This window comes from Pleurodeles waltl, chromosome 1_1 (assembly GCF_031143425.1).
Source record: "Pleurodeles waltl isolate 20211129_DDA chromosome 1_1, aPleWal1.hap1.20221129, whole genome shotgun sequence".
Taxonomy (NCBI): domain Eukaryota; kingdom Metazoa; phylum Chordata; class Amphibia; order Caudata; family Salamandridae; genus Pleurodeles; species Pleurodeles waltl.
Genome location: NC_090436.1, coordinates 253,112,655 through 253,139,394, shown reverse-complemented (window position 1 = coordinate 253,139,394; position 26,740 = coordinate 253,112,655). Strand labels below are relative to the sequence as shown.

At 43.2% G+C, this 26,740-nt stretch overlaps 1 protein-coding gene across 2 annotated transcripts in view; it reads right to left on the bottom strand.

Moving 5' to 3' along the window:
* The window catches only part of ZNF131 (zinc finger protein 131), a 124,208-nt gene that overhangs the window by 65,236 nt on the left and 32,232 nt on the right, over window positions 1-26,740 (bottom strand). Inside the window, exons 5-6 of one of the 2 annotated variants that reach the window (XM_069221490.1) lie at window positions 12,432-12,792; window positions 12,107-12,329 (exon numbers count right to left, since the gene is read on the bottom strand). In XM_069221490.1, coding sequence (XP_069077591.1) covers window positions 12,107-12,329; window positions 12,432-12,792 — 584 coding nt within the window. Of the gene's footprint in view, window positions 1-12,106; window positions 12,793-26,740 lie in introns of both variants that reach the window. The other variant, XM_069221489.1, reaches the window with a different exon arrangement.

The window sequence follows — 26,740 nt, the reverse complement described above, 5'->3', positions numbered from 1 at the left end:
CAGTTCAAGAAAGGCCGCTCTTGCTGGCAAATAATCAGGTTTTTAAAGCTTTCCCAAAAAGCAGGAGACTGGTCATTGATTTAAGATTAAGGGGTAGGCTGTTTCAGAGTTTGGCAATACAATCTATGAAACTTCTGCTGCCCCAAGATGACTGCCTGATCTTGGGGACAGTGACATTTTTGGCCAAAGTGAAATGAAGTGTCCTAGTGGTGATGTACCAAGTAAAACTGTTCTTAAAATACTCTAGGCCTGTATCATGAAGGGCCTCGAAGGCAATGCACTTTCTGACTGGTAACCAGTGCAGTTTGTCGAGAGCATGAGAAACTGACTGGAACACTGGGAATCCCAAAAAACATACGAGCTGCTGCATTCTGCAGTGTCTCAAATTTGTTAAGAAGTCTTTGTTGCATGTTCAGATAAAGAGCATTTCAATAATCTATTTTTGATAAGACAAGGGTTGTTATAACAGTCTTCTGTACTTTGAAGGAAATGCAAGGGAGAACTTTCCTAACTGTCCTTAGGGTATAAAAGGATGCGGAGGTGACAGAATTCATTTGAACTTCGAATGAAAGTTTGTCAAACATGACCCCTAGATTCATTACTTTCTTAACCAGGGTCAGAAGAGTACAGAGTGCTTGCGGCCACCAGGCGGAGGACCAGAAGGAGACATCGTTGTCAAAGAGAAGAACCTCCGTCTTTCCTGAATTCAACGGGTCACTCGTCCGGTTGCCTATTTCTAGCATGCAGATGTGGAATCTAGTCACAGTATTGTTAGGATGGCTGGAAAACAAGACTACAATGTGTGTCATAAGCATATAACACAATAGAGAAGCTGAATGCTTTGATTAAACTGCCTAGTGGTGTGACATATGTTAAAAAGGGTAGACAGAGCTCAAGGATGACCACTGGAGGACCTCACAGAGCAAGGAAAAGAGATTGGAAACGAATTCATTTACGGCAACACATTTTTCCCGTTCTGAGAGGATGATTCCTAATAGGGCTAAAGCAGATGACCCGATTCCACGATTATGGAGACGGTCACTTGAAAGGTCATAATTGACAGTGTTGAATGCTGCTGGTAGAGCGAGTAGAATGAGGGCTGCTCTTGTTCCCCTATCCAGCATATCCTCTGAGGCCACAATCGGGGCTGATTCAGCACTATGCCCGCTCCTGAATCCAAACTGAGTGGAATCAAGGAGATGTTCATGTTGACAAAGGAGGCTAGCTCCTGGTTCGTGCCCTTTTCCACAATTTTGTCCGGCAGTGGGAGGTGCAAAATAGGACGAAAGCTACTAGATTTCTGAGGGATATGTTTTTTTTTTTTTTTTTTTTTTAAATCAGAGGAAGTACAGGTGCCTTTTTCCATCGTTTTGGGAAATACCCAGAGCTAAACGTTCCACTGAATGTGTTTGTGGAGTGAGTGCCTATAAACTCCAGCGCTAACTGTACCGTTTAAGGTGGGGGGCAGGAGTCTAGCGGAGAGCCCGAGTTGATAGAATTAATTAGACATTTTACCTGCTCAACTGTGAGGGTGGTAAAGGAGCAACACGTTTCAAAACTTGAGCAGGAAAGTGAATCGTCATTTACCTCTGAGGTGGTTTATTTGAAGAAAAAATATTCAATACATCGTCTACATCGGCATGAAAGACATTTGCCTGTGTGTTACAGAAGGACTGATTGCAGCCGGTGGTGTTTTTACTAGTGATTGTTAGAGAGGTTTTCCGACTGTCTGAAAGAGTTATTTCCCTGAGTTTTTTTTTTTTTTGAAGATTCACTCTTTTGTATGAAATACGTGGATTTTTCTTTCTGAATCAGGGTCTTATAGTCTCTAACCATTTGTCTATACTTATCCCTTTATAATTTTTCATACTTCTCCCTCCATCTTACATTCCTGTCTACGACAGAGCTGTTTTTGGGTTCTTAAGTAATCTGTAAACCAAGGTGCAGATGGAGGGGTGATATATTGTGGCTTGGGTGAATGCAAGATACTGGTTTGCTTGCACTCTTCATCAGCCATTCATCTAAATAGGGGAATACAGGAATGCTGCCCTTCCCGAGTTGGGCAACCTGCCACAGCGAGGCATTTCTTAAATACTCTAGGGGCAGTGGTGACATCAAATGGCAACACTCTGAACTGATAATGTTAAACATGTATCACAAAACGTATTTAACGGCAATGAGCAGGGTGGATGGATATGTGGAAGTAGGCATCCTTCAGATTGAATGCAGTCATGAAGTCACCTTGCTGCAGCAGAGGGATGACATGCTGCAGAGTGACCATGTGGAAATGATCTGATAGGATGTACTTGTAAGGGGTGTAAGGGTGAGTTCTGTAACTAGTGCCTGCCCACACTGCCTATACTTCCCAGGGAGCATTTAAGACGTTTTTCCATCTTATGCCAATGTGCCCTGTCTTATTGGGAATGCAGACCAACTGATCTGGAAATCCTACAAAGTGTGGATGATTGTACTGCCCACCCTCTTGACCACTGCACCTATCTGTCTGCTCTCTATCAGGAGGTGGAGAGTTCCCTCTACCATGGGCAGTGCTATGCTTTCACACCTTATGTCTCACAACTAAGGCTGAAGGAACGTGTTGTTTTTCTTGGCAACCTTAGGTGTGATGACCCAAGTCTTGACTGGCTCTCTGAAAGTCGCAGATGCAATCTTAAGCATCCCTTCCTTCCATAGGAGGAACTGGAGGGTGCGTTGGGTCTCTGAAGGTGTTTCAACCAGGATGTCACTTTCCTGGACAAAATGTATATCTACTTTATGAAAAGTAGCTGCCCTACGTATGATGTCATGACATGAAGTAGTGTCATGGGGGTGTATTGGGGGAGTTGTGGGATGTTTTGCCAGGTACAGTTCAGGGTCTGTATCAACTAGAAGATCGACATCATAGGCGTCCCACTTGTCATCTGACCTCAGGGTCTTAGGGACACAGGTTTGGCATTCCTATAGCCCAATGGCAAAGACATATTGTTTGGTGTCAAGGACAAGAAGTTTTCAGGATGATTTTGTCCTTTGGACAAGTAGGCCCAATTCTCTGCAACGCAAACCCTTTGACTGCCAGTTTACAGTACCACATTATGGAGCAGGGAAAGGAACTGTCTGCAGTTGAGGTAACAATTGTGTCCATATGTTAATGTTGTTCAAACTTGTATTTATGGTTTATTACTGCAAAGCTTTTATTATTCGGGTGAGCGCTCTAAATAAATGTTTTAAGCTCAAACTGTACTACTAGCAGTGGTTCCAGTAAAAACAAAGTGTGTACACATTAGCAAAAATTAACAATATGAGGCTACGTATAATGCTCCCAGTATGCTCTCTAATTGGATGCAGATATTTGCAGACACTTGAAAGCAAAACTGATGATTTTTTTGTTTTCAAAATAAAATGTTCACAAAAAAATGCAACTAGGGAAAAATCTGTGTTAATGCATGCTAGTATTTCCCAAAATATTTATAATGGAATATCAGTGTAACCAGTTTTAACAAGACTATAGGAAACATGAATATAAACAATCTTTGGCAAAGAAGATAGATGACATTGGTGGTCAGTCTTTTGGTTTTGTCAATGTGTCTCTTGTTTTGACATGGCTTTTGCAAAACTTTGTCGTGGGAGCTGCTGGTCCCTCACCATTGTAACTAATATTAGCAAAAAGTAAAATTATTTTTTTGGTCTCAGAAAGCTCACATTGCCACAGTAGTTTCTGGCACTGAACAAAACTACTCTGTGTGCCGATAGGCTCCTTGTGAAAGAGCAGATTGCGATTATACACAGTGAAGCCAGCTGATGGATGGGTTGAGAGAGAGAATTTTAATGAAAAACGAATGGTCTTAGTTAACACCAGACCTAATTAGGGCCCAATTCTTAACAAAAGTCTCAAAGTGCTCCCATCGTATATGTCTTTGCATTAGTGCAGATTTACATATTTCATGAAGTCACAAGAATTTATAGAAGTAAACTAGGAAATCGTATTGCTAGAAAACATTTGTGAACTGTATTTTAGCATTAGCAAATATGCATGTGTAGATTTGCTCATGCGAAAATCTGTTGAGTTTAAAAGTTTACTTTCCCTTTAATCACTTTTTTCCCCCAACTCCGGAACAAGTTTTACTTCTGACCCTTTTTTTCCAACCTCTCTCAGTAAAGGAAATAATAAAAGAAGAGCTGGTGCAAACCTATACTACATGCATTCTGGTAGGTTTGCAGAGACTCAAAAAAGGCATTCAAATCCAGGAACTATTGCTTACCGCTACCTCCAGCCCCAGTATGCAGATCTGCATAAAGATCTGCAAAATAAGGAAATCACTAGTATTTTAGTTTTGGCATAATCAGAGATGTTATTATCAGAGCTCTTATATAAGGAGATTGCTGCAATAATTTGCTGCCGCGCTACCTGGCCTCAAAGGGCAAAGATGATTTTTGTTTTTTTACAGGATTTTTTAAGCATCCTGTCCCATCAACAAGATGTATTATTAAATTCCACAACCCTGTAGAGAACATTATAGGATTTTGCAGGATAGAGGGGTTTGCCCTCTCCAAGTGAAGAGTGTGGTGACGCCTCTGGGTAAGCAGGAAAATATGGTGGTGGTAGTGGTGGAGGTGCCAGTGAGGGAGAAGGCGGAGAAGAAAGATGAGGAAGAGGCAGTCAGGGAGCAAGGTGGCAAGTGCCCTTGTCCCTCAAGGGTATTTGCAGTTTATGTGCAGTTTTGTGGCCAGACAGGGAAGCACAGCCAGCTCAAAAGGCTTCTGTCAGCGCAGACCGTGGCCCAAGGCAGTGGTGGCCTGGCAGGCTGCTGTTGAGTCTCTAGGCTTGCGGCTGACCCTACGCTGGGGTGGCGCTCTGCCTCTGCATAGGGCTGCCAGACAAGTTACAAACGTCCGAGCCAAACAATAGATGGCTGGAGTGTGCAGACCATGTGCATCTATAGCCGATTCATTTGCAGTGACAAGTAAATTTATCACACTCTTACATTAAATGGCAAGCAGGAGACAACTGTAAAGAAAGGAAGTCAGGCAAAACCAGAAGGAAGGAATGACTTTGGCAAATGCCCAACAACTGGACTGATTGAGTCCACAATACAACTATCTGGGCCGATCACTAATTCTTCAGGGACTGCCTGAAGGAAGTTACAGACGACATGGGGAGTGAATTCCAAATTAGCTTTTAAATGGCTCTTATACCCTTAAAGGAAATAGTGCAAATTTTGCTGAGGTCTGTAAGGCAAATTCAGTTTTCAAGGTCTGACCACTTAGATATCCAGAAGTAAAGCACAATTCTATAATTGTTTCTGCTGTTAAAGGGAGGACAATAAGTGATCTTCTTACTGGAGGAGTGCTAAGTTTTTTTTTTCAACCAGACCCCGACCCGCCTCTCTCCCCCCCCCCCCCCCCAACCAATTTTTGGCCTTTTTGTGAACTCTGAAATTTTATGGCTTTACTGTGAGTGATAGCATTCTGCTTTTCCACAAGGAGCATATTGTAATTTTGTTTAGCGCCAGGAACTACTCTGGTAGTGTGTACTTTGAGACCAAAACATTTTTTTCCTCCTTTTTGCCAATGTTTGTTACAATGGTGAGCGCCTGGCAGCTCAACTGTGAGGGCCTGACAACTCCCCCAAAAATAAAGTATTACAAAAGCCATGTCAAAACAAGACACGCATTGACAAAACCAAAAGCCTGACAACCAATGTTGGATTGGTTGGCTTTGCCAGTGCTTGTTTATTTTCTTGTTTCCCATACTCTTGTTAAAACTGGTTACACTGATTTTCCATTATGAATATATCTATATATTTCAGAACTACTACCATGCATTAAACATATTTTACTAAATGATGCTTCAAATACATTTTTCCTACTTGCATTTTATTTTCTGAACATTTTATGTTGAAAGAAATGAATCATCAATCTTGCTAAAAAGCTTCTGCAAACATTTACATCTAATTAGAGAGCAATCTGGGAGCAATATATGTACCCTTATATTGTTAAACATTTAAAACTTGTGTACACATTTTATTTTTACTGGAACCACTGCCAGTACAGCAGTGTGACCTTACAACATTTATTTAGAGCGCTCTCCTTAACTAGTGAACCATTAATACAAGTTCAAACAGCATTAACACATGGGCACAAATATTACTTCGACTGTTCCCTTCCCTGTAAACTGACAGCCATAGGGTTTGGACTACAGGGAGTTGGGCCTGCTTGTCCCAAGGACAAAATAAACATGAAAACTTGTTGACCTTGACCCCAAACAATATAAGTTTACCAATTGTGAAGCTTTTCTATAGACAATGGTTTGCACAAAAGAAGATCAACTATTATTAGCATGCATATGCAGGAATGCGTGGTTAATGGTAAAAAGGAATACAATGGACGTGAATTACTGCATAGGTCACAATTTCATTCAAATGTGGGAATGTGTACAATTGTGCAACCATCACAAAGTTACCAAGTTTTCCAAAAGTTAGGAAAGAAAAGCTGCAGCAAATGCAAGAATCCCTACTTATTAGCCCTTTGCTGCCTGGCAGAAGGAAGTTCACATTTTCCTCAGTCTGTTTAGCTGATGAAAGTGCTAAGCTGGAGATAATTATCCAACATCGTTGGACATTATGGATAACTGGGTGTTATCAGCGTTTCACTTTAGAGGAACCTATAAATCCTAGAAGATGTTTAAAAAGGGAGACATATAGACATACAAATTGCAAGACAACGGAAAGGCCTAGGAGTACTAACAGCAGAGTAACCTCAGTGGACCAAAACATGACAACATATCAACCAATTAAATTGTTGACACAGAAATTGTGTGGTATCTGGATATAATGTAAATAATGCCAATGCTGTGTATGCATGGGAACACTTGCGGAGTGATATGTATTATATGAATGTGCTCTAGATTAGTGGTTGTTCAATCAGTCGGGTACGTAACAGAAGGAGAGCTGAGCTAGGGTTAACTAGACAGCTGCTGGTGGGGTATGTGCATAAGAATGATTATTTAAACAATAGCTTATCAGCATATTGACACTATGAAGAGCATGTTGAAAAAAGATCAAGTAGTGTATGAAGGGGATGAAAATGAAGAGGTAAGAAGTAATTTAAGACGACTAAATACTCAAGCTAGTGACCTTGGAACATAACTCACACTGCCTACAGTTTAGAAGAAAAAAAAAGCAGGAGTTAAATATTTAGCTGTACGGAGTTGCATGCTTTTGCTTTAAAACTACTTCGGTTCCAAGAGGCAAGAAGCAGTGAGAGGTTTTAAAAAAATGAGAGCATTTGAAGTACCTTTAGTATGAAGGAAGGTGGTGCTGAAAGGAAGGAGTTCCACTATTGAATAAAAGCACTATAGCTGGACTGGTGGAAGGGACATGGTAACTGTTCTGAAAGGATACTTAAGGTCTATGGCCTGGAGGACTGCAGGGAACCAGCTTAAGAGAGGCCAGCAGCAATGGAGGTGTTGCTGTCCTTACTCCTTAATATGCCAGGAAATGTCAGCTGGGTGCTGGTGGTTCTCCACCAAGGAGAGTTTAGGAAAGGAAATTGGCAGTGGGACTTCATGCAGGACATTTGATTCAGAATGTCAATACCCACTGCTCTTACGCCGTACTGCTTGACTGTTCTGTATTCTGAGAAGGAAGTTTGATAGGAATGGATTGTTTACAGGAATTCCAGTTCATCCTCTTAAAATTGCAATATATATTTTTGGGAGGTAGGTTCAATATGGACAGTTTCGCTGTTTTATGCATGTCATTGATAGTGTGTCCAATGATATATTCTAGCTCTAATTACCTCTCCCAGCTTGACACATTAAGTAATAAAGACGGCAGGGCAATCAAATATTTCTTTCCTCTTGCTACTTTATTCTAAAAGAAAAGCTCTGAAGAAAAAGATTATGATTTTATTGTGCTACAGTACAACTTTGTAAGCTACAATGTATTTACAAACTGATTAGGTTTACAAGAATCAATAAGTCTATTGGACTTCATTAACGATTTGATGGAATCTTCAGGACTAGTATGAGTATCACATACTCTTTGGTTTCAATCATTTTCATTAACATTTTATAATCATGGTGGTTGGCATTCCGCTTAACAAGTCCCCCCCCCCAAAAAAGGCCCTCTGACCCCGAACCTCAGAGTACCACAATAGTCCTCATTCCTGTTTCAGCCCCATGGCTCTATTCACTCCAAGCCCCAAACCACCGTGGGTCACTAAAACATGTTAGACACACCATGGAGAAGGAATAGGTCTCCATCCACCAGGCCAGTGCCCTCACCCTAAGCATGAGAGCCCTATTGTCGATGTTTAGGTAAGATACGAAGGAGCTGCACAATCTGTTATATACACGAGCCTTCTCTTTCAAATCCACACTAACTTCTTTTAAGCCACTTAAGTGTCCAAAAGCTTTGAATCCAAAAGTTACAGGTGTGGCAAGCTGTTTTATCCCATAATTATAAAAGGGCCTGTTTTGCAGTCACTAGGATTCCCAAGATGATTATCTCTGGACATTTGTCCAAGCCCATCTGCTATTTGGGAAATGCCCATATGAACCTCTCCCAGTATGCTGTGCGAGTTTCGGGCACTGCAATATGTGCATTTGTGCAGGATCGTTCCGGCTTCATCACACTGTCTACAACACATGGCAGGTATGGCCTTGTTGAAACTGGGAAATCTTTGAGGGAAATAATCCCACCTATAGTCTTGTACATTTCCTCTTTCCCCTGTGCAGGTCTTACTGCCTAAGGGTGATTTTTTAGGGTTTATAATTGGTAAGACCAACCCTAAGTAAGGGAAGCTCAAATTTGACAAAATGTAGGGCAACACACATTACACCAGCCACGTAGTACTTTTAAAGCAACAGCATGCAACTCCGTGCAGCAAAATTGTAACTCCTGCTTTTTTTTCTTCTGAACGGTAGGCAGTCTAACTTATGCTGCAAGGGCACTGGCTTGAGTATTTCGTCTTCTTAGATTATTTCTTACTCCTTCATTTTCATCCCCTTCATACACTACTTGAACTTTTTTCAACATGCTCATCTCAGTGTGACACTAGTAAAATACACAGTAGGGGAGTGATGCCTGCTTTGCTCTATTGTTTCACTGAGGCACCGGAGGTGAAAAGGAGGTAGTGAAAGGAAACCAGAGAATCCCTAAAGTTAAACTCAGACAGACTAGCACCAAGATGAAGTCTTTCTCTGCCCCCTCATTCTCCTGAAGGCGTATTCTTGACAAATTGGACTCTTCTCACTTCATGACTGCTCACCATAGAAACTACGAAAAATGTATGTTTATACAACTTTCAACCGCAGAGCCCTTGCCAAAAGATCCCACATGGTAACTGGAAAAAGCTTCAGTTTAGATCTCCACTGCTTGTCCAAGACCTTCAAGGGGAATTACCCAAATCCTTGTGCTGTTGATCTACTGAAGGTTAGTCAACAGCAACTGCACAGCACATTTGGCACTCATAGGCTCACCAGATGGCTGTTTTCAATGCACTTAATTGATTACTTAAGTAGATAACCTAGAACCACACTTGTCATTCACCACTACAGTTGTTCTTTAAACCAAGCATGGCACATGCCAAATCGCACAGTAAAAATGTAAGCAAAACATCAGAACCAAATACCTGTTTTTGGATATTTTGATATTGAATGTAGTTGTGAGCTGCAAAAGCAGACCCATGGTCAAGGTCCCACAGGATGCTGAAGCACGTTGCAGTCTACTCAGTTAGAAAGACGTGAGCAGTGCAGGGTGAATGGATAGAAAGGCCTATTTACAAAAAAAAAAAAAAAAATGAGTGTGTTCAAATTCCAAGAATCCAGGCGGGCCCAACAATTGAGTAAGATTTGATGTTCAAAATATTTTTTAAATCAAAGTTTGGTATGGAAAATATGGTCATGTCTTTTCAGATATAGACTTAGGAGTAATCTGAATACTCAAACAGCGAATGGAGTAGTTTAATTGTGCACCTCCTTTTACAGTTTTGCTGGAAATGGGAAAATATTTTTATGTTTGCCGATTATTTTCAGGTTTACCAGGCCTTGCACAATATACAGCCATTGACAATACAATTTTGCCATTTGTCCTTTTACTACCATTTATCATCCCCCATTGCACTTTTGGAGCCTGGATGTTCTTTCCACATTATACTGGAATTTTCAGCCAGGTCCCAGTATTATGTACAAAGGGCACCCAGACTCCAATAGTGCTATGGGGAATTACAATCGGTAGACAAATGCTGATAAAGGAACATATGCCAATATGGTTTTGTGTGGGTAATTAATAGAAGTTTGTCTAAAGTACTACTTAATAATGGTTCATGTTGGTAAGTGTAAAAACAAAAAACATCCAAACCCTCAGGAACCTTTAGAGTGTACAATGCGCCAAAGTATGCAAATGGTGAAAGAATTAGCATTTTTTTGTTTTTCATTGAGAGGAGCGCTTGAACACTGATTAGAACATTGGAAGTTGGCAGCTCCATTGAAAACAATGGAGTGCTGCGGGCTTTTACTGGCCGGTAAAAGCCCGCAGCGCCAACATTCCAATGGGCTTTGTTCACAGCAGCAGCTGTGAACAAAGCCTCACGGAGCCCGAGGGGATTCTAATCCCCTCGGGCTCCGTGAGCAATTTGTTTTTTTTAAGAGAACATTCTGCCCTGAGTGGCAGAATGTTCTAATAGCCTTAGAACCCGCCGTAGCCTTCGGCTCGGGCATTTAACTCGGGAGCGGGCCTTTAATAGCCGGTAGAGCCCGCTACGGTGGGTTCTAAGGCTAAATTGGCCTGAGCAGACATATCTCAAAATTGGAAATGATGGACGTATGGCAAACTTATGCTCAGGGTAAGCACAGTGGGTGAAATGCTAGCATGATTCTGTTATGACTTTCGTTATCAGGTTTAAAATATAAGTTCTCATTCCGTGTGACAAAGTCAGTATTTCAGATTGGCTGACCAAAGGATAATGTCAAATAGAAGATAACAAATCTATTTATAGACTGCTACATTCTGTCTAAGAAAAAATGGCCTCTTGGTTGTAGATACAACAGGATGCTGAGCAATTAAACAAATGTGAATAGGAGAAGACAAGGCATAAAACAATCGCAATACGCATAGTGATTTCAAGAGGATTCTCAGTCCCCCAATTTGAGCCGCTGATTACCACTATGGGACAAGGGCACTCATTTTTGGGTCCAACACTAATTTTTCCACATCAGACATTTACGAGTGCATAAAAGAGGGTAAAAAATACACATAAAAACGAGAAGACTGATGAATAGAAAGACGGAAAAATCGTCACAAACGGAGAAAGCAGGAACTTGCAAGAGTGAGATAAATGGACAGGTAGTGTCTTGGAAGAGGATTAAAGAGGCATGAGGTGGATTTAGGATTACACAGCCTTGGTATTCAGCGCGCCAGCATTCAATTGCACTGACTGCAGCTTCTGAGGAGAGCACTGGGACCCGACACTCATTCTTTTAAAAGTTAAGCACTACCGATAGAAAGCAAGTGGATCTTGCTGATCTTTGCAACTCTATGGTAAGAAATCCAGAGCCTACAAAGGATCACAGTAGCAGCATTTTGGATGTGTTGGAGGCGGATGATAGATTTTGCAGGTATACCCAAATAAAGAATTACAATATTCAGTTTATAGACAAATTAATGTATTAGTCATCATAACTTTCAAATACGGGAGTCATTTCCTAAAGATAAAAATGGCGGTACTTGTAAAATCTGAGATTCTAGAACTGGTGCAGTTTAAAGTTGGCATGAAAAAACACTCCAATACGTTCTCAGCAAGCAAATGCACAGTTTGTCAAAAAATTATTTACGATTTTCAAAGACTACGACCTCAGTAAATAAACACTTCAGTATTTGTAGCATATTGGTGCCTTTTAAAATGGATCACCGATTTGATAACCAGGGATAAGATCTTAACAGCACGCTAGTGAGAACACATTATTTTGGAAAACACTGCATTTGATAAACCTTAGCATATTATTAGACTGTGACAGGGACGGCGGATTGGTATGGAAAGAAAAAGAGAGAAACTAATAGGACATGTGACACAGCAGACAAACCACATTAAAGAAGAAAAATATAGGTTACCTGTATGCTTTCGAAGGTGTTCTTTAAAATGTCCAAAATGGTCAAATTGCTTTTCACAGTATTGGCAAACATGTATTTTTTTCCCCGGTCTCTGCTTCTTGTTGGCTCCATCTTCATCAAGATGGTAACAGGTGAGGTGCTGTTTCCAGGCAATCTCCCGCACGTACCTTTTATTGCATATGTCACATTTGAAAGTCTCAGTGGAGTGTGACTTCATATGTTCCTTAAAATGGTAAAACAATTTAAATGAACGGTTACATTTCTCACAATGGAACAAGTTGTTGGCATGTGACAGCTGTACTTCCATAATTTCAATGGCTTCTACCTGTTTGCAAGTCAGCTCTGTGTCATTGCTACCTTCTTCTTGTAACTGTCTTTTTCTTTCTCCGTGCCGATACTTGCTAGTGATATCTGCTAAGAGGGCCAGTGCAGAGTCATCTGACGAACCTGTGCTTTGTATATATTGTATGGTCTGTTCTGCAGAAGTGTCCTCTTCTAAGGTATCTATGGCATCATCTTCTAACTCAATTGCCCCATCGGCAATTTCCACCTCAATTTCCACAGGCTCCGCTTCAACGGACGGTAGAGTTTCTGTGATGACATTTGATGTTTCTGCAATTTTCCGCTTTTTGGTTTGATCATTCCCTGGTGGACTGTCTTCGAATGGTGAGGAATTTTCATTGTTCCTGAAATAAATATGCAGTTATGAAACAAATTACCCATGACATTCTTTGTCACAAGCAGTTATTGATAAAAGACTATATATTGAGTACCTTTTAGAGTAAGGTACTCACTCTGTCGTCTGAAAAGCTAAAATCAGGGCACTGCATAATTTTACATTTATATTACCCATGTACCTTTACATGCATATTTATGCACAATCGAGTTTTGCAAAGTAGAAAGTGAACAAACTATGATTAACAATGTATTAACTACACAAATGGACAAGGCTTTGTGATTCTACATCAGTCTCACAATGGTTGACAACATCTCCAATCAGAACAAACATCCAACCTCGTACCAAGAGTTGAAATTAATGACTCACTAATATTGTAGATTAGTCCGTTTTATGCTGAACTCAAATGCTTTTACCATTTTCTCTAACCCGTTTGGCCTGAGCAAGATTTCTGGACATGTACAAAGATGGAAGACCATAAGTTTGTTTTAGGAACCTTTGGAGTTTTTATTCTGCACTTGTAATAAGATGAAAATTCTCTGCTGTGTGACAAAATAAAACAACAAGCTGATGGATGGAATGCTTGAATTAATCTCAGCCACAGGCAATCGCTCGGGCCGTATCCAAATCCATTGTTTTCTTGCCCACCATGCCACCTCAGTTTGGACCTAGCCATATGCAAATCAGTCTTGGCTGGTGCCAAAATAAAGTGGTATGATGGTCAAATAACAATGGAATGGGATGCAGGGCCGAGCGAACGGCTGAGATTAACTCAAGCATTCTATCCATCACCTTGTTTTTGCATGACAAAATGAAGTATTAGTCTTCCACAGTACAGGACAATGTACTGTTCACGTTTAAAACCAGCACAAACATTTAATCTGCATCCACATACCTAGCAAAAGCAAAAGGGTGGCGTCTAATGTATTTACTACAGTGCATTGACAGCATACCGAATCAGATCATTTATTTCTTGGAGCAAGCCTCAGAGCACTTGTTCTATTGTTTTGTGGGAACACAACGTGCCTTTGCTATAATACAATCCACAAGTCAGTGTAAAGTGTAAAAAAGTTGTAGTGGTGTTCGATATTTAGCGGTCCTTGAGTCCTAAGGTAAATGTGGTGATCAAAGGCCTACATTTCAGTATACCAGGCAGAAGAAATTTCTTCCACTGCTCAAGACAAGCCAAGATGCATTTAGTGTGATTAATTTGAACAGGTGTTCCCGGGTGTAAACTCAAAATCAGACCCGAGGATCCTGTGCTTCATATATTACACTGAAATAGAGTACTAATAACAGTAAGATCTGGTCTTGCAGGGTGTTCTAAGGAGGTACAAAAGTCGATTGTGAATCTGGACAGTATGTATAGCAAAGGTGTAAACCAATCTTCAACTGGCCACTCAAAATCACATTGATAAAAGATTACTCACGAGAACAGAACGGAGTACATTTCTACCCACTAAACAGGCTGTAGGGCTACAGGACGAGGCTAGTTGGCCTTCTGACAAAAAAATGTGGTGCAGGGCACTAATCTATGCACAGCCGCCCCCGAAAATGACTGAGTGTGAAGATGGAGGGAGCACAACACAGGCCTTAACAAAACACCAACCTCCACCTCCATAGTTCCTCCACAACAGACTATCTCTGAATAAAGTACCTTTGAACAGGTAATTATTAAGAGCTTGGAATCATCCTTACGGAAATATAAACATCCCTTTCACAACCTTTTCTTCAGAGAGGTTGAAGTTTTTAAGTCCTTACACACAGACTCAAACACAGAGATCAAACAAGGAGACAACAGGGGACAGATGTTCTCCTTAGGTATGACTACAGAACAGAATGCTTGAGATTACTTAGTAATAGACAGAATTACCAAAAGGTAAATTGTGATTCAACCATAAGACTAAACTTCAAGATCAAATTTTGATAAGTCACTGAAAAAAATTGGACAAACAAACAGAAAACCTGACTACTCTCTAATTTTGTATTTTCCCCAAAATTCACAAACACTTCCACCAGCCAATAGTATTGGGTATAGGATCCATCGAAGAACACAAATTTAATGACTTTTTTTCCAACACCACTTGTAAGGCTTTGACCTCGTTCACTACAAGCATTGCCACTGGAATTATGCGATTGTGCAGCCATTGTGGTTTTGGCATATTTATACATCTTCTGCATTCGCCACATAATCCATCATTTGCTACATAGTCTGCAGATTCTAACTAAAAAAAAAAAAAAAAAACCTTTAGCTCAAATGGTTCAAAAAGTTACTAAAAGTGCAGCAACTTGGGCAGGCCCTTTGCATAGATTGACTGGTCACATTTCTGTTGCTTATTGATATATTTAGGTGTAAAAATGGTACCAATGAATTGTAACATATGCCCAGTGTTAAGATGTGTAAAAAATTAGAACAAATGCAGCAATACTAGCACAAAACTTGCCACAAAGTTTGCCTTTTGTCGCATAATTTAGACAACCCTGCAGCATAATTTGGCCTTCCCGTCTCATCAACTCCGCCCCTGCAACCGGACCAAATAAAAAAAAAAAACAATATCTTGATTGATTGGTTTGAATCTGCAAGATTTTTACACTACCATCCCACAAAAGGAAACTCTGAATTCAGTACTGCATCTTCTACTAGCAACACCACCAGGCAACACCTGTGGACTTAATAATGCAGTGTGCAAAACTGGCCGTGACCAACACCCTTTCAATTGGAGGACAAGCTGTAGCCACAGATCACAGGTACTTCTATAAGGGAGTACTTTTGCATCAAGCAAGGCTAATCTCTAAATGCACCATTTTCACACCACACATCTATCCAATATACCAATCTATGATATTTTTGGAAGGAAGTGAAAATAGTGCTATACCTTTAACATGCGGTTAAATAGTTGCAATCCCCATTTGAATTGTATGAGCTCTTTAAACAGGCAACATACAGTTTTTCAAGAGTTCAGGAACACTGCTGACAATGAGATTGAGACCGGAATCAACAGAAAACCCACAGATAGAGACTCCCTTTAACATTTCTGCAGTTTTCACCCACGATTCCTGTTGGAGAGCCTATCAGTAGGGCCGTTCTTCTGTTGAAGGAGAAACAGCTTTGAACCACAGATATACCAGTTCCTTGCCAATATTCACACAGAATGCAAGAAATTGGGTTATTAGTTGTGAAGGATGAGAGTCCTGCACAAGTAATAAGTCCGAAACGGTCCTTTTACTAGGAACCAAATACCCTATTGTAGCACTCAACTTTCTCAGGGAAGGAAAGTAGAGCAGTTCAAGGCCTATTCAGGAGCGGTGGCGTGGGCTAGTGTTAGGAAAATGAACATTATTTGTATGGCCTTTACAAGTAATGGGTTCACATTTGATCTTCACTGTGACCAAAACACCCCACTGTAGACCATGACTCTCTAAGGGTAGTGGAGCAGAGCAGTCCAAGGCCTACTCAAAGGAGGTTGTCTAATAATTACTGTTCACTGGCATGCAGTAAGAACACTAAATAAATAATTCTCTAGTTTGTGCTTTTCTTCAGAAAAGTAAAAGTACATTTATCTCACACACACACACAAAAAAAACTTGATACTACCCATTAATTTACAAATATACATAAGGCTGGTGAAAATACCTCTGGCAGCATTACATTTGACTTCTAAAAGGCCATAACCCCAGAAGCCACAGTGCAACCTCATTCAGGTACCGTATGAGGCATAACTATACAGGGGAGTGCCAGTTCGCATTAGGCTAATGTCACATTTCAAGATGAGGATCACATATTAAGGTAACATTTCATTACCTTACTTACTCCAGTAACCATAATCCCTCCGCACCTACTGCGACTAGGCAAGCATTGTAATAATGCTCACTCATCAGAAATAACACAACATCCCTCCATTACTAGAAGTAAGAGATGACATCCCCTTTTGCGCTCATCATGAATAATCAGGCTTTGGAATGAGGTGCTATCATTAATAATACAATGCAGCATTCGACGATTATGAATCCCTGTAACTCATGGCGCATAATACTTTGAAAACTGTCAGGGGGCCATTACTCAAACCATTTTCAATATGAAGCATGTCTCTGAGTCTTTCTTTACAGCCTTTAGGCCACAGAACCTTCACCATAGCCCCTAGAGTGTGGTGCACTCCGAGCTGTAGAGCTCCAGCCTAGGCAAATCTTGAAAGAGGAAGGCAATCCTGGGTTGATCACAATTCTTTTGACCCTTCACTCTTAAGGTCAGCTTTTACAGTAAATTCCTTCTGGGCTCCTTAGGGGAAGCTGCAGTAATCTTGTCGCTCCCCTGCACCTATTTTTTGTTTTCATCATTGGTGGTGCCCCCCCCCCCCACGTCTTGGGGGTCTATGGTCTGCGAGAGTTGAGAAGACTGTCACCCCCCACTTCAGTAAATAATAAATGGCTATCATGTTGTCCATGCAAACTAAGACAACCATGTGAGGCAGAGGAGAAAGGAAGGCTTTCAGTGCTAGGAATCCTACCTGCAGCTCCAGGCAGTTGATGTGTAGAAACTGGTGTTTGGCATCCCAGAGTCTCTCCACTGTCGGGTCTTGAAGGTGGGCACCCCACACTCCCAATTCAGTGTGACCCGAGGCACAGGATCTAGAAAAGACCACCCTTTCAAAAGGTTATTGGTGTTGCACCATTGCAGAGAACGGTGAGCCTGATGGCCTAATACTAGACCTTCCAGATGACCCTGTGACTGAGACCACTGACGAGACAGACATTGCTGCAGGGGATGCATGTGAAGACTAGCATGGGGAACTACAGCAATGCAATAAGCCATCAAGCCCAAAAGACGCATAATGGTCCCAACATTGTAGGAACGGTTTTCCTGAAACTGAGGAAGCAAAGTGTGAAAATTTTGGACAAGAGCCAGGGTGGGATATGCCAACCCTAACTCTGCATTCAGAATTGTACCTTAGGAAGGTTGAAACTGCAGGGACTGGGGATGTGATTTGGTAATATTGTGAATGAAACCCAGGCTGTGAAGAAGATGCAGTGTCAACTGAGTGTGGTGTTGGCACTGTTGTGACTTGCTGGCTTTGATGAGCCAGTCGTCGAGGTAGGGAAAGATGTGAACATTGTGCCTTCTCAGATGTACTGCATCTACTGCCAAGCACTTTGTGAATATCTTGGGAGCAGTAGTGACTCCGAAGGGAAGGACTTTGAATTGGTAATGTTTGCCTGCAAAGACAAATCATAAATACTTTCGGTGTGCAGGGTGAATGGACATGTATAGGTATAAAATAGGTGTCCTTAAGAATGAGCGGTCATAAAGTTGCCTTGCTGTAGAAGGGGAAGAACATCCTGAAGGGTGACCACGTGGAAGTGTTCTGAGGGATGTATGTTTAGAAGCCTGATGTCAAGTATGGGTCTGAGAGAGCCATCCTTTTTGAGAACCAGGAAATATAGGGAACATACCACTAAACCTTGATGTTGTGGCTGAACAGGCTCTATGGCCCCTTTGAGAAGGAGGGCTTGGACCTCTTGTTTGAGAAAAGTTATGTGTTCCTGAGATAGCCTGCGAGTGCGAGGGGGAATATTGAGGGGAGTGGTAATGAGCTCCAGACAATAACCATGTTGGATAATGGCAAGGACCCATTGGTCTGTGGTGATGGTGTCCCAGGTGGCGAAGAACTGAAGTCTTCCCCGGACAGGTGTTGGATGATTGGGGGAAGATGGAGATAGTCACTGCTTGGCAGTAGGGAAGGAGCCGCGTGAGGCTGTGCTTTTCCCTCTCCCTTTATTGGTAGACCCCCTGTAGGAGCCTGGGTAGAAGCCTCTGGTGTAGGTGGGCTGAGGCCGTCTGTGGTCTGAGGTGGAAGACTTGTATGACCCCCCCCCACACCCCTTCCCTCCCAAGGAACCGCTCTGTGGAGTGGTCTGAAGGGCACCCATGTCCTTGGCAGTGTAGGTGTCTTTTTTTAGTTTCTCCAATGTTTTGTCTATCTGCAGCCCAGATAGGTACTCTTTGTCAAACGGCATGTTGAGGCCTGCCTTCTGTACATCAGGTTTAAAACCTGAGCAAAACAACCAAACATGGCACCTTCAAAGAATGATAGTGTTAATGCAGCCATCGTCAGTGTCTGCAGCCCCAAGGGTGGACCTCATGGAATTGCTGGAGACAGTCTGACCCTCTGAAACAATCTGTTGACCCCTTATGCGATGCTTTCCGGGAAGGAACTGCAAGAGCTCTTCTATAGCATTCCAATGGGCCTGGTCATACCGGGTCAAGAGGGCTTGGGATCAGAATATCCGTTATTGGTTTGTGGAGAATGCCACTACAATCTGTGTGGCAGCATCAATTTATTTACTCTCCTTCTCTGGGGGAGGAGAGTACAGAGTGGCCTGACTACTAGCCAGTTGCAGGCTGTCGTTGCAACAATGATTGGGTGGTACCTATGCCCCGATGTAAGGCGGCTCTGAGGGGGGCCACGTTATACCTTTTGGCAAACCGTTGCATGATCACCCGGGAGCAGGCAGTCTTCTTAATGATTTGTCAGCATGGCGAATCATGCCAGGGAGCAGGGGGGACGTACTGAGAATCTCTATGATCAGTCACTAGAGTGTCAAACTGGAAGTCACAGCTCAATGGGCTTCCTGTGCAGCTTCACGTAAAAAGAGGCTGCCCTGATGACTACCTGTTGGTACAAAGTAGTGCCCTCAGGTGGTGAGAGGAGTGCGGAGTAGAGGTCAGGGTCATTGGAATGAATGGGTTCAGGGTCATAGCCATGCCAAGGGTGTATGCCATCTGGAGGAATCCTTAAGCCCCCCAGTGTATGAGTGCGGGAACCCTGAGCAGTGTAATCCCCCTGCTGGGTGACGTGGGGGAATCAGGAAGGGAAGGGCCTGTAGGTGAAGAAGGAAGTAATGGAGGAGGAAATGAAAGAGAAGGAGGTGGGGAGAAGGCCCGCGTGGAAGGCTAGTAGCTTTGTCCTTGGCCTTCATCTTAGAAGGAACAGGAAAGTCGAGAGCCAATTGAAAGGAGAGTTCCCTTTTAGGGAGCACAGGTGAGAAAGGAGTGGTGATGATCTGACCTGTTACCTGCGCTGATGAGCGTCCATTTTCTCCAGTATGGGCTTGACTGTAGATGGCCTAGTGCAAGACTGGCCCGATCTATGGCTGCCAATGTTTTCAGAGGCTTTCGGCGCTGAGGTCTTTGGTTTCGGGAGCTTGGTCTTCACTGAAGTAGAGGCTGGCGACTTAGTTCCAAGGTCCGGATTGATACCGAAACAATCTCCTGGTCCGAAGCTGTAGAGCTCAAAGCTGATGCCATGGCTTTGGCAGGGATTTTTGGCGCGGAGCCAGAAGGTGGGGCGGCTGAAGCAGGTTTACGGTCCCGACCATAGTCAGATGGCAGTGGTAGACCGGTGATTCAAGAACAGGCTGGAAAGTCTTTTTGGAGGACTTATGTTGGGACAGCAGTGGCCACAGTACTCACGCCCTGGGCAGAGGTCACCTCACAGATTCAAAGTCAAATTTGGTGTCTGACTTGGAGCTGTCCTGTATGGAAAGGGCTTCCTCCTCCTGCTTAGGCTACTCCAGTTCAGGCTCCTCCTCAGCATGTCTTCTCTGAAAATGTCCGGGGTGTTGTCTGGCATCTTTTGGGCCATTTCCAGGCGATGGGCACATTGAACCCGAAGAGTGTTTTTGGAGTCGAACACCTTGCAGGTGACACAGTCGGCCTTGAGATGGTCCAGGGAGAAACAAAAGTTGCAAACCAGGTGTTTGCCGGTGTGCAGAAATTTAGAATGACACCAAGGACAAAATCGGAATGGAGTCCGTACCCTTAGGGAACCATTCCCGTCAGTGCCGGAGCCACGTGGAAGGTAGGCACGTAGCAGGTTCTGGCGCCCCGAAGGGCTGACGGTTAGCTGACGGAATGACAAAAGAGCTAACTTGGGAGAAGAGCGAACAGTAACAATACTGTTGAAATTAGAAAGAAAAGACTGGAAAAACCAAACAGTCAACAGACTGAGCAGAGGCACACACTTCCAAACCAGGTGGCTCAGAGAAAACCATCTAACAAAGAAATCGATGCCCATGCGCAATATCACAGAGAGGAGGAGTCACTCGATCTCGTGACTCAGAACACTTCTTCAAAGAAAAACAACTTGCACCAGGCAGGACCCAACACTAGATGGCAGGAATATGCAGAGCATGTTTATCTACAACCACACGCAATTGAACGCAGATATAAGCATTAACACTTTGTTTTCACCTCCACAGAGGCAGCTAGAGCTCGTTTGAGGGTATTAGGTACGGCATGCCCAGGCACTGTTTTCAATAACTATTGCTGACAACTTATGATGACCACAATCGTACACTAACTATCTTATTAGCCTACCTTATTTACACCCCACTTATGCCTTGAGGCTGCTGACCTCAGGCATGTCATGTCAACGTACATTATATGTCCAGATACTGCTTCTGATAACTATTGTTGACAAATCACAACAACTTCACCTTTATGCTTTATAGCATATGTGCATGCCCTTTTTGCCTACAACTACAGCCTTCTAGAAACTGTTTCTGTCTCAGACGTTTTAATCAATGTGAATTCAAAATAACAGAAATAACGTCACATAGATCACAAGAGATCAATTATATACTCAATACTACAAGTGAACTGTCTTGGGATAATCAGCAGTGCTCGTACTACTTCACAATGGGAATTACAGCCCTACTATTCTTTAACCAGTTCCTTTTGCATAATCTATATATATATATATATATATATATATATATATATCCACATGAGCAAAATATGAGAAGTAGACACTTAACAGAACGCTTCGATAAGGTTATTCTGTTTTAGGATTCCCTTCAGTGGGTTTCCCACCCCTATGATTCCAAGTGTGAAGGCAGCAACACTAAAATCATTTCTCTGCATGGTGTGCCATCACAAATTTGCTTAACTTGCATTGTCTTTGTTACACTATCCTGCTTGTAGTTATCAAAAGGAGCCCGAATAAACTTACTTTCTTTTTTAACTCAAATTCTGTACATTGCAATGGAAAGACAAAGGGAGGTCACAGTACAAGCCATCTTCATTTTGAAACCAAGTAATGTAAGAGTCGGGACAACAGCACAAGTAAGGTTATAAGGTTACCACAAAAGTCCAACAGTGTACATAATGTTGATCCAGGCCAGTAAACTCCAGTTAAGGATGTCTGCTTTGTTGGGGGAGCCTGCAGATGTCTGCTGAGGTGTGGCAGGGGTATAGAGAAAGCAGTCCCAACCTGCGCTGGTGGGAAAGGAGGAGGAGGTGTGCCCAAACTGATGAACGGAGGGAAGGGGCCGGGAGAAACAGGTGGGCGAGGGGATTAACTTAGGGTGCAAGTTCACGATTGAGGCATTTGGGTTACTGGTGTAATGGGAATGTAGGATTAGCAGGGGAGAGAGTGGGTCACCCGGGGGAGTACAGATAGGTGGGCCTTCTGGACAAAGTGCCTTCGGGGGCTGAAAGGAGGCAGTCCCAATGATCAATCAAACAAGGGCAGGGTGCAAAGTACGGCCTAGACATATGATCTATGAGAGGCTGCCAAAGTCGTACAGTTTTTTTTAAATGAATTTTTTCTCTTCTTTTTTTTTTTTTTTTTTAAATCAGCGCCAGACAGTTTGTGTGTCATCTGTTCCATCACAGGGTATGCCAAAGTCTCATAAACCAGGCCACCACTGGGGATTTCCAGGGGAGAGCTATTGATAGTTTTGCAGCACTAGTCATGTGCTGTATCAGGTACCAGTCTGCGTATGTCATTGCATGTAGAGTCAATGGGAGTAGTCCCAAGATAACTGTATGGTTATGGTAGTCCACTGGGTTAGGATATGCGCTAGTGTGTCTTTGATGTGGCTAAGAATTTCCTTCCAGAATACAGTGATGTGTTGGCATGTCCACCACATGTGGATAAAAATGTCCTTGCTGCGCTTCACATCTCCAACAAGAGAACTATGCCGTTGGGTAAATGGAGTGCAAAAGGGCATGGGTGTAGTACCACTGGGTCAGGAGTCTGTAAGTAGTTTCCCCTTGAGGGATGCTACGATATATCATAGGTATATCGTGAGGCAGGGGCTCCCATTTTTTCCTGTCATGTCTAGCGAGTTCCCATTGTCTCTGGTATAAATGATTGCTAACACTGCATATGTTTTGGAGACCAGGCCTCAAGTACCTTCGAAATTACAGACTAGTCTTTCTAAATGGGGGAGAATGAGGGTGGTTGCTATCGCATTGAGGGGATGTAGTGTCCAATGGTGTAATTTGCGATATTGGAGCCTTGCGGTCTCAGGGAGGAGGAAGTCCGATATACACTGCTGAAAAGACTTGATTGCTTCTCCCTGGAAGAGTTCTTGTAATATTCTGCATTTGACCCTGATCAAATCCGGAAAAAGAGTCCTGGGGGAGCACAGGCATAAAGTCTGGGTTGCACGCAACAGAGGTAATTGCGGAGGGTAATGTTGTAAGGTTCTTGGCAAATCTCTAGTACTGTCCGCGTCAGGGGAGGGGGTAGGAACGTTATATAGGAGCTCCCCGATCGCAGGTGCCTCGAGAGCCAAGCCAAATCCCACAGCGGCATACACACTATAGTCCTGTCCATGTGTACCCAATGCTTTTTTGCCTTCTCTGACTACCCATTCTGAAATAAACCTGACGGTGGTGGAGAACTAAGGGCTCCAATGCCAGGACAAATAATAAGGGGAAAGAGTGCAGCCCTGCCGAGTGCCTCTGGAAACGAAGAAACGGTGGACGCATAGGGCATTAATCTGGATGTCCGATGTGGGCGCACTACAGGGAGCCATACGTTTGCTAATCATATTAGGGTCTAGCTCTATTTTAATGAGAGCTGCTAGTAGGAATTGCCAAGCTCACCCTGTTGAAAGCTTTTTCGGCATTCAAGGAAAGTAGTAGGGCAGGATGTTATGTCTGCAGGCTTTCTCTACCAAGTGGGCAAGCCGGTAGAGGTTATCCGGGTCTTGTCGTGTTTTATAAAGCCCACCTGATCTGAATCTTTTAGGCCAGGTAGGAGGATCGCAAGGCGGTTTGCCAGCATTTTGTTGTATATGTTCAAAAGGGGTATTGGGCAATAAAAGGGGCTTTAAGTAGGGTCTTGGCTGACTTTGAAATGAGCGTGATCTTGGCATGTGACATCATCGGGGTGAGGCCAGTAGTATGGGAGAAAGAATTAAAAAGAGAAAGTAGGTGGTTGCGCAATTGGGGGAAAAAGACTAAATAGAACGCAGGTGTAAGGCCACCTGGGCCAGGTGTAGCTCATCCACAGAGAAAGATTTCTTTAAGTCCTGAGCAACAGTGGGTGCCAAGGGCTGCCACGTGCAATCCTTAAAATAGGAGTCTATGGCAAGATAGTAATCTCCCCCTGCAACTTATAGGTGTTGCTAAAAGGCTTTGAAGGCTTCCCGTTTGTTCTGTTCTTTGATATCCCACCGTCCCACTGCGTTTGAGTTTTTGCTATATGAGAACAAGTCTGGTGTCTTCAAGCCAGAAGCCTTATCACCGGCTTCACAGAACTTCTGTTTAAGCACTAAAAGTGATCTTTCTGCTTTATTGGTCAGGAGCACATGGAGTTAGCCCTGCAAGATGGCTGGCTGCTGCTTTGCTCGCGGTGTGGGATGTTATTTGTCCATGTGGACTAGGGATCAAATTTAATCTGTGAGGTTGCCCTCGAGTAGTTGGGCCTCGAGTAGTTGAGCCTCTCAAGCCCTGGCAATGGAGATGGCAGATATATCTCTATGGATGGATGCCTTGAATCAATCCTAAAGCATGTGGTGTTAAAGGTCAGGGAGGGCGTTGTGTGAAGTAATCAGTGATGGTTTACACAACAGAGGCTCTGCCTACAGGGTCGTGGAGGAGTTAGGGAGATAAGTGCCAGTGCGGTGGGGTACAGGAATTTCCAAGGTGTGGTGTCTAGGCGAGCTCCACAAGTGCGTGATCGGAAATGAAAATGTCAGAGATTTGGGCGGAAGTCAGGCTTCCGAGGAGGGAGGTGACACCAACAGATAATCTGCGCGAACAGGAGAGGTATGCGTGAGAATAAAAGGAGTAATCTCCCTCGTTAGGATGGCGTCTACTAGTCAAGCGCAAATGAATTATTTTTTAAGCAGACCAGACATGGCTCCTGTACCTTGAAGAAGTAGTGTATTCCTGTCTAGAGTGGGATCCCAGACTATGTTGAAGTCACCCCTACTATGAAATCCACCATAACGTGTTGGAGCTGATCTCTAAGTAAGTGTTTCATGTAAGTGTTTTGGGACTGATTCAGTGCAGAGATTTCTGGGAGTTAGTGTGGTCCTGCCTCTTTCTACCATCAGTCTTAAGAATCTCCCCTCAGGATTTGTAGTGGCTTTAATCAATTCGGAAAAAGATGGCAATTCCCAGTGTTAAGGTGGGTGCATAGGCCCTGTATTGACAGGGATATCTGGGGTGCGTCATGAATCGGCAATCCTCATGGAGCAGAGGAGTCTCTTGTAAAAAGATTACAATTGAGTCCCGTTGCAATAAGTAAAGCCATACCTGCTGCCTTTTGTTGGTGGAGTTAAGTCCCCAAATGTTGAGCGATAAGAGTTTAACAGTAGTTGTTGCAACCAATTGAGCCCCGTTAAATTCACTGTTGAGATCTGGCGTCATGAGGGATATATACCAGTGGTGGGAATAATGTGAGGCGGACTGGCAAGTAGGGAAACAGGGGTGATAACAGGACAAACATGATGGGCCATTCCATCTGGAGCCCAGCAGGAAGTCCCACCAGATCCTTCTGAAGTGCCACCCCCAATGGAGACTAATCTGATATGTGGGAGTGTAGACCCAACAGAATAATGCACAATATCAGCCTGTGGAAGAAAGCATGGCAAGGTTAGAACAAACAACAGTCAAAAGTTGACAGTTTAGACTCCAGGCCGTAAGCCCGGATGTAGGAAGGGAAAGCATTGCGGTGTTCCAACAGTTTACTGTTCGAGAGTGATGAAAGCAAGCGTTGATTTATACGTGGCTCATGGGTCATTGGGAGTGAGATGCAGGGGTTCTTGTTTCAGACTGCTGAGGTGTGCAATGATGGATACTTCTATGGAGGAGCATGCTTCCAAAGCTTTTTTACAACCTGAGGGGGCCCCCCTCAGACAGTTCGCCAGGCCGCAAGTCCGCCATCAGAGCCGGATGACAGAGTTTGGGGTTGTCTTCCTGCGAGTCATCAGGTAGGCCGAGTAGACTCTTTGCCTCTGGGACTAAGTGGACCACCTTCCTCTGGCCATTCCATTGAAAGAACAATCCAAAAGGATGAGTCCATTGGTATTGGATTACTTTCTTTCAGAGCACCCCTGTGAGAGGTTTGAAATCACACTGTTTTTTAAATGTGGAGGAGTGAGAAAGAGGTCCTGGAAGATTTGTTTTGTATGGCCTCATCAAACAAGGTCCGTCCTACCCTGAGCTGCTTTGAAGACGGCTTCCTTTTCATGAAAGACATGGACGCGTGGGAGGATGTCCGGGGGGCGTCAGAGCAGCTCATTGTGGGCAACATGCAGTGAGCTCTGTCCAGGATGAGGGGCTGGCCTTCCACCCCACCGCGAAGGCTTACAGGACATGCCTAGTAAAAGTGAGCATGTTGTTGCCTTCTGAACCGAGGGGCACCCCTCCCCCTGATGCGGATATTGTTGCGCAGACCGCGGTTCTTTAAATACTCTTGCTTTGCCTGAAATTCCATTTGTTGCCCCTCCAGGGAACTGACTCACCTCCGTAAGGCCTCTTGGTCTTGGTGATATCCCTAGTTATTTCTTGGAGGCAGCTTTTGAAGTCTGACTTGAAGAATGTGATCTCTTATCAAATGTCACTAAGAAATCGTTGCATGGAGTCTTGCGTAATAGAGGGGCCAGAGGAAGGCACAACTGGTGGGAGAGGATCCTCTGACTTGACACTTATGTCTGCT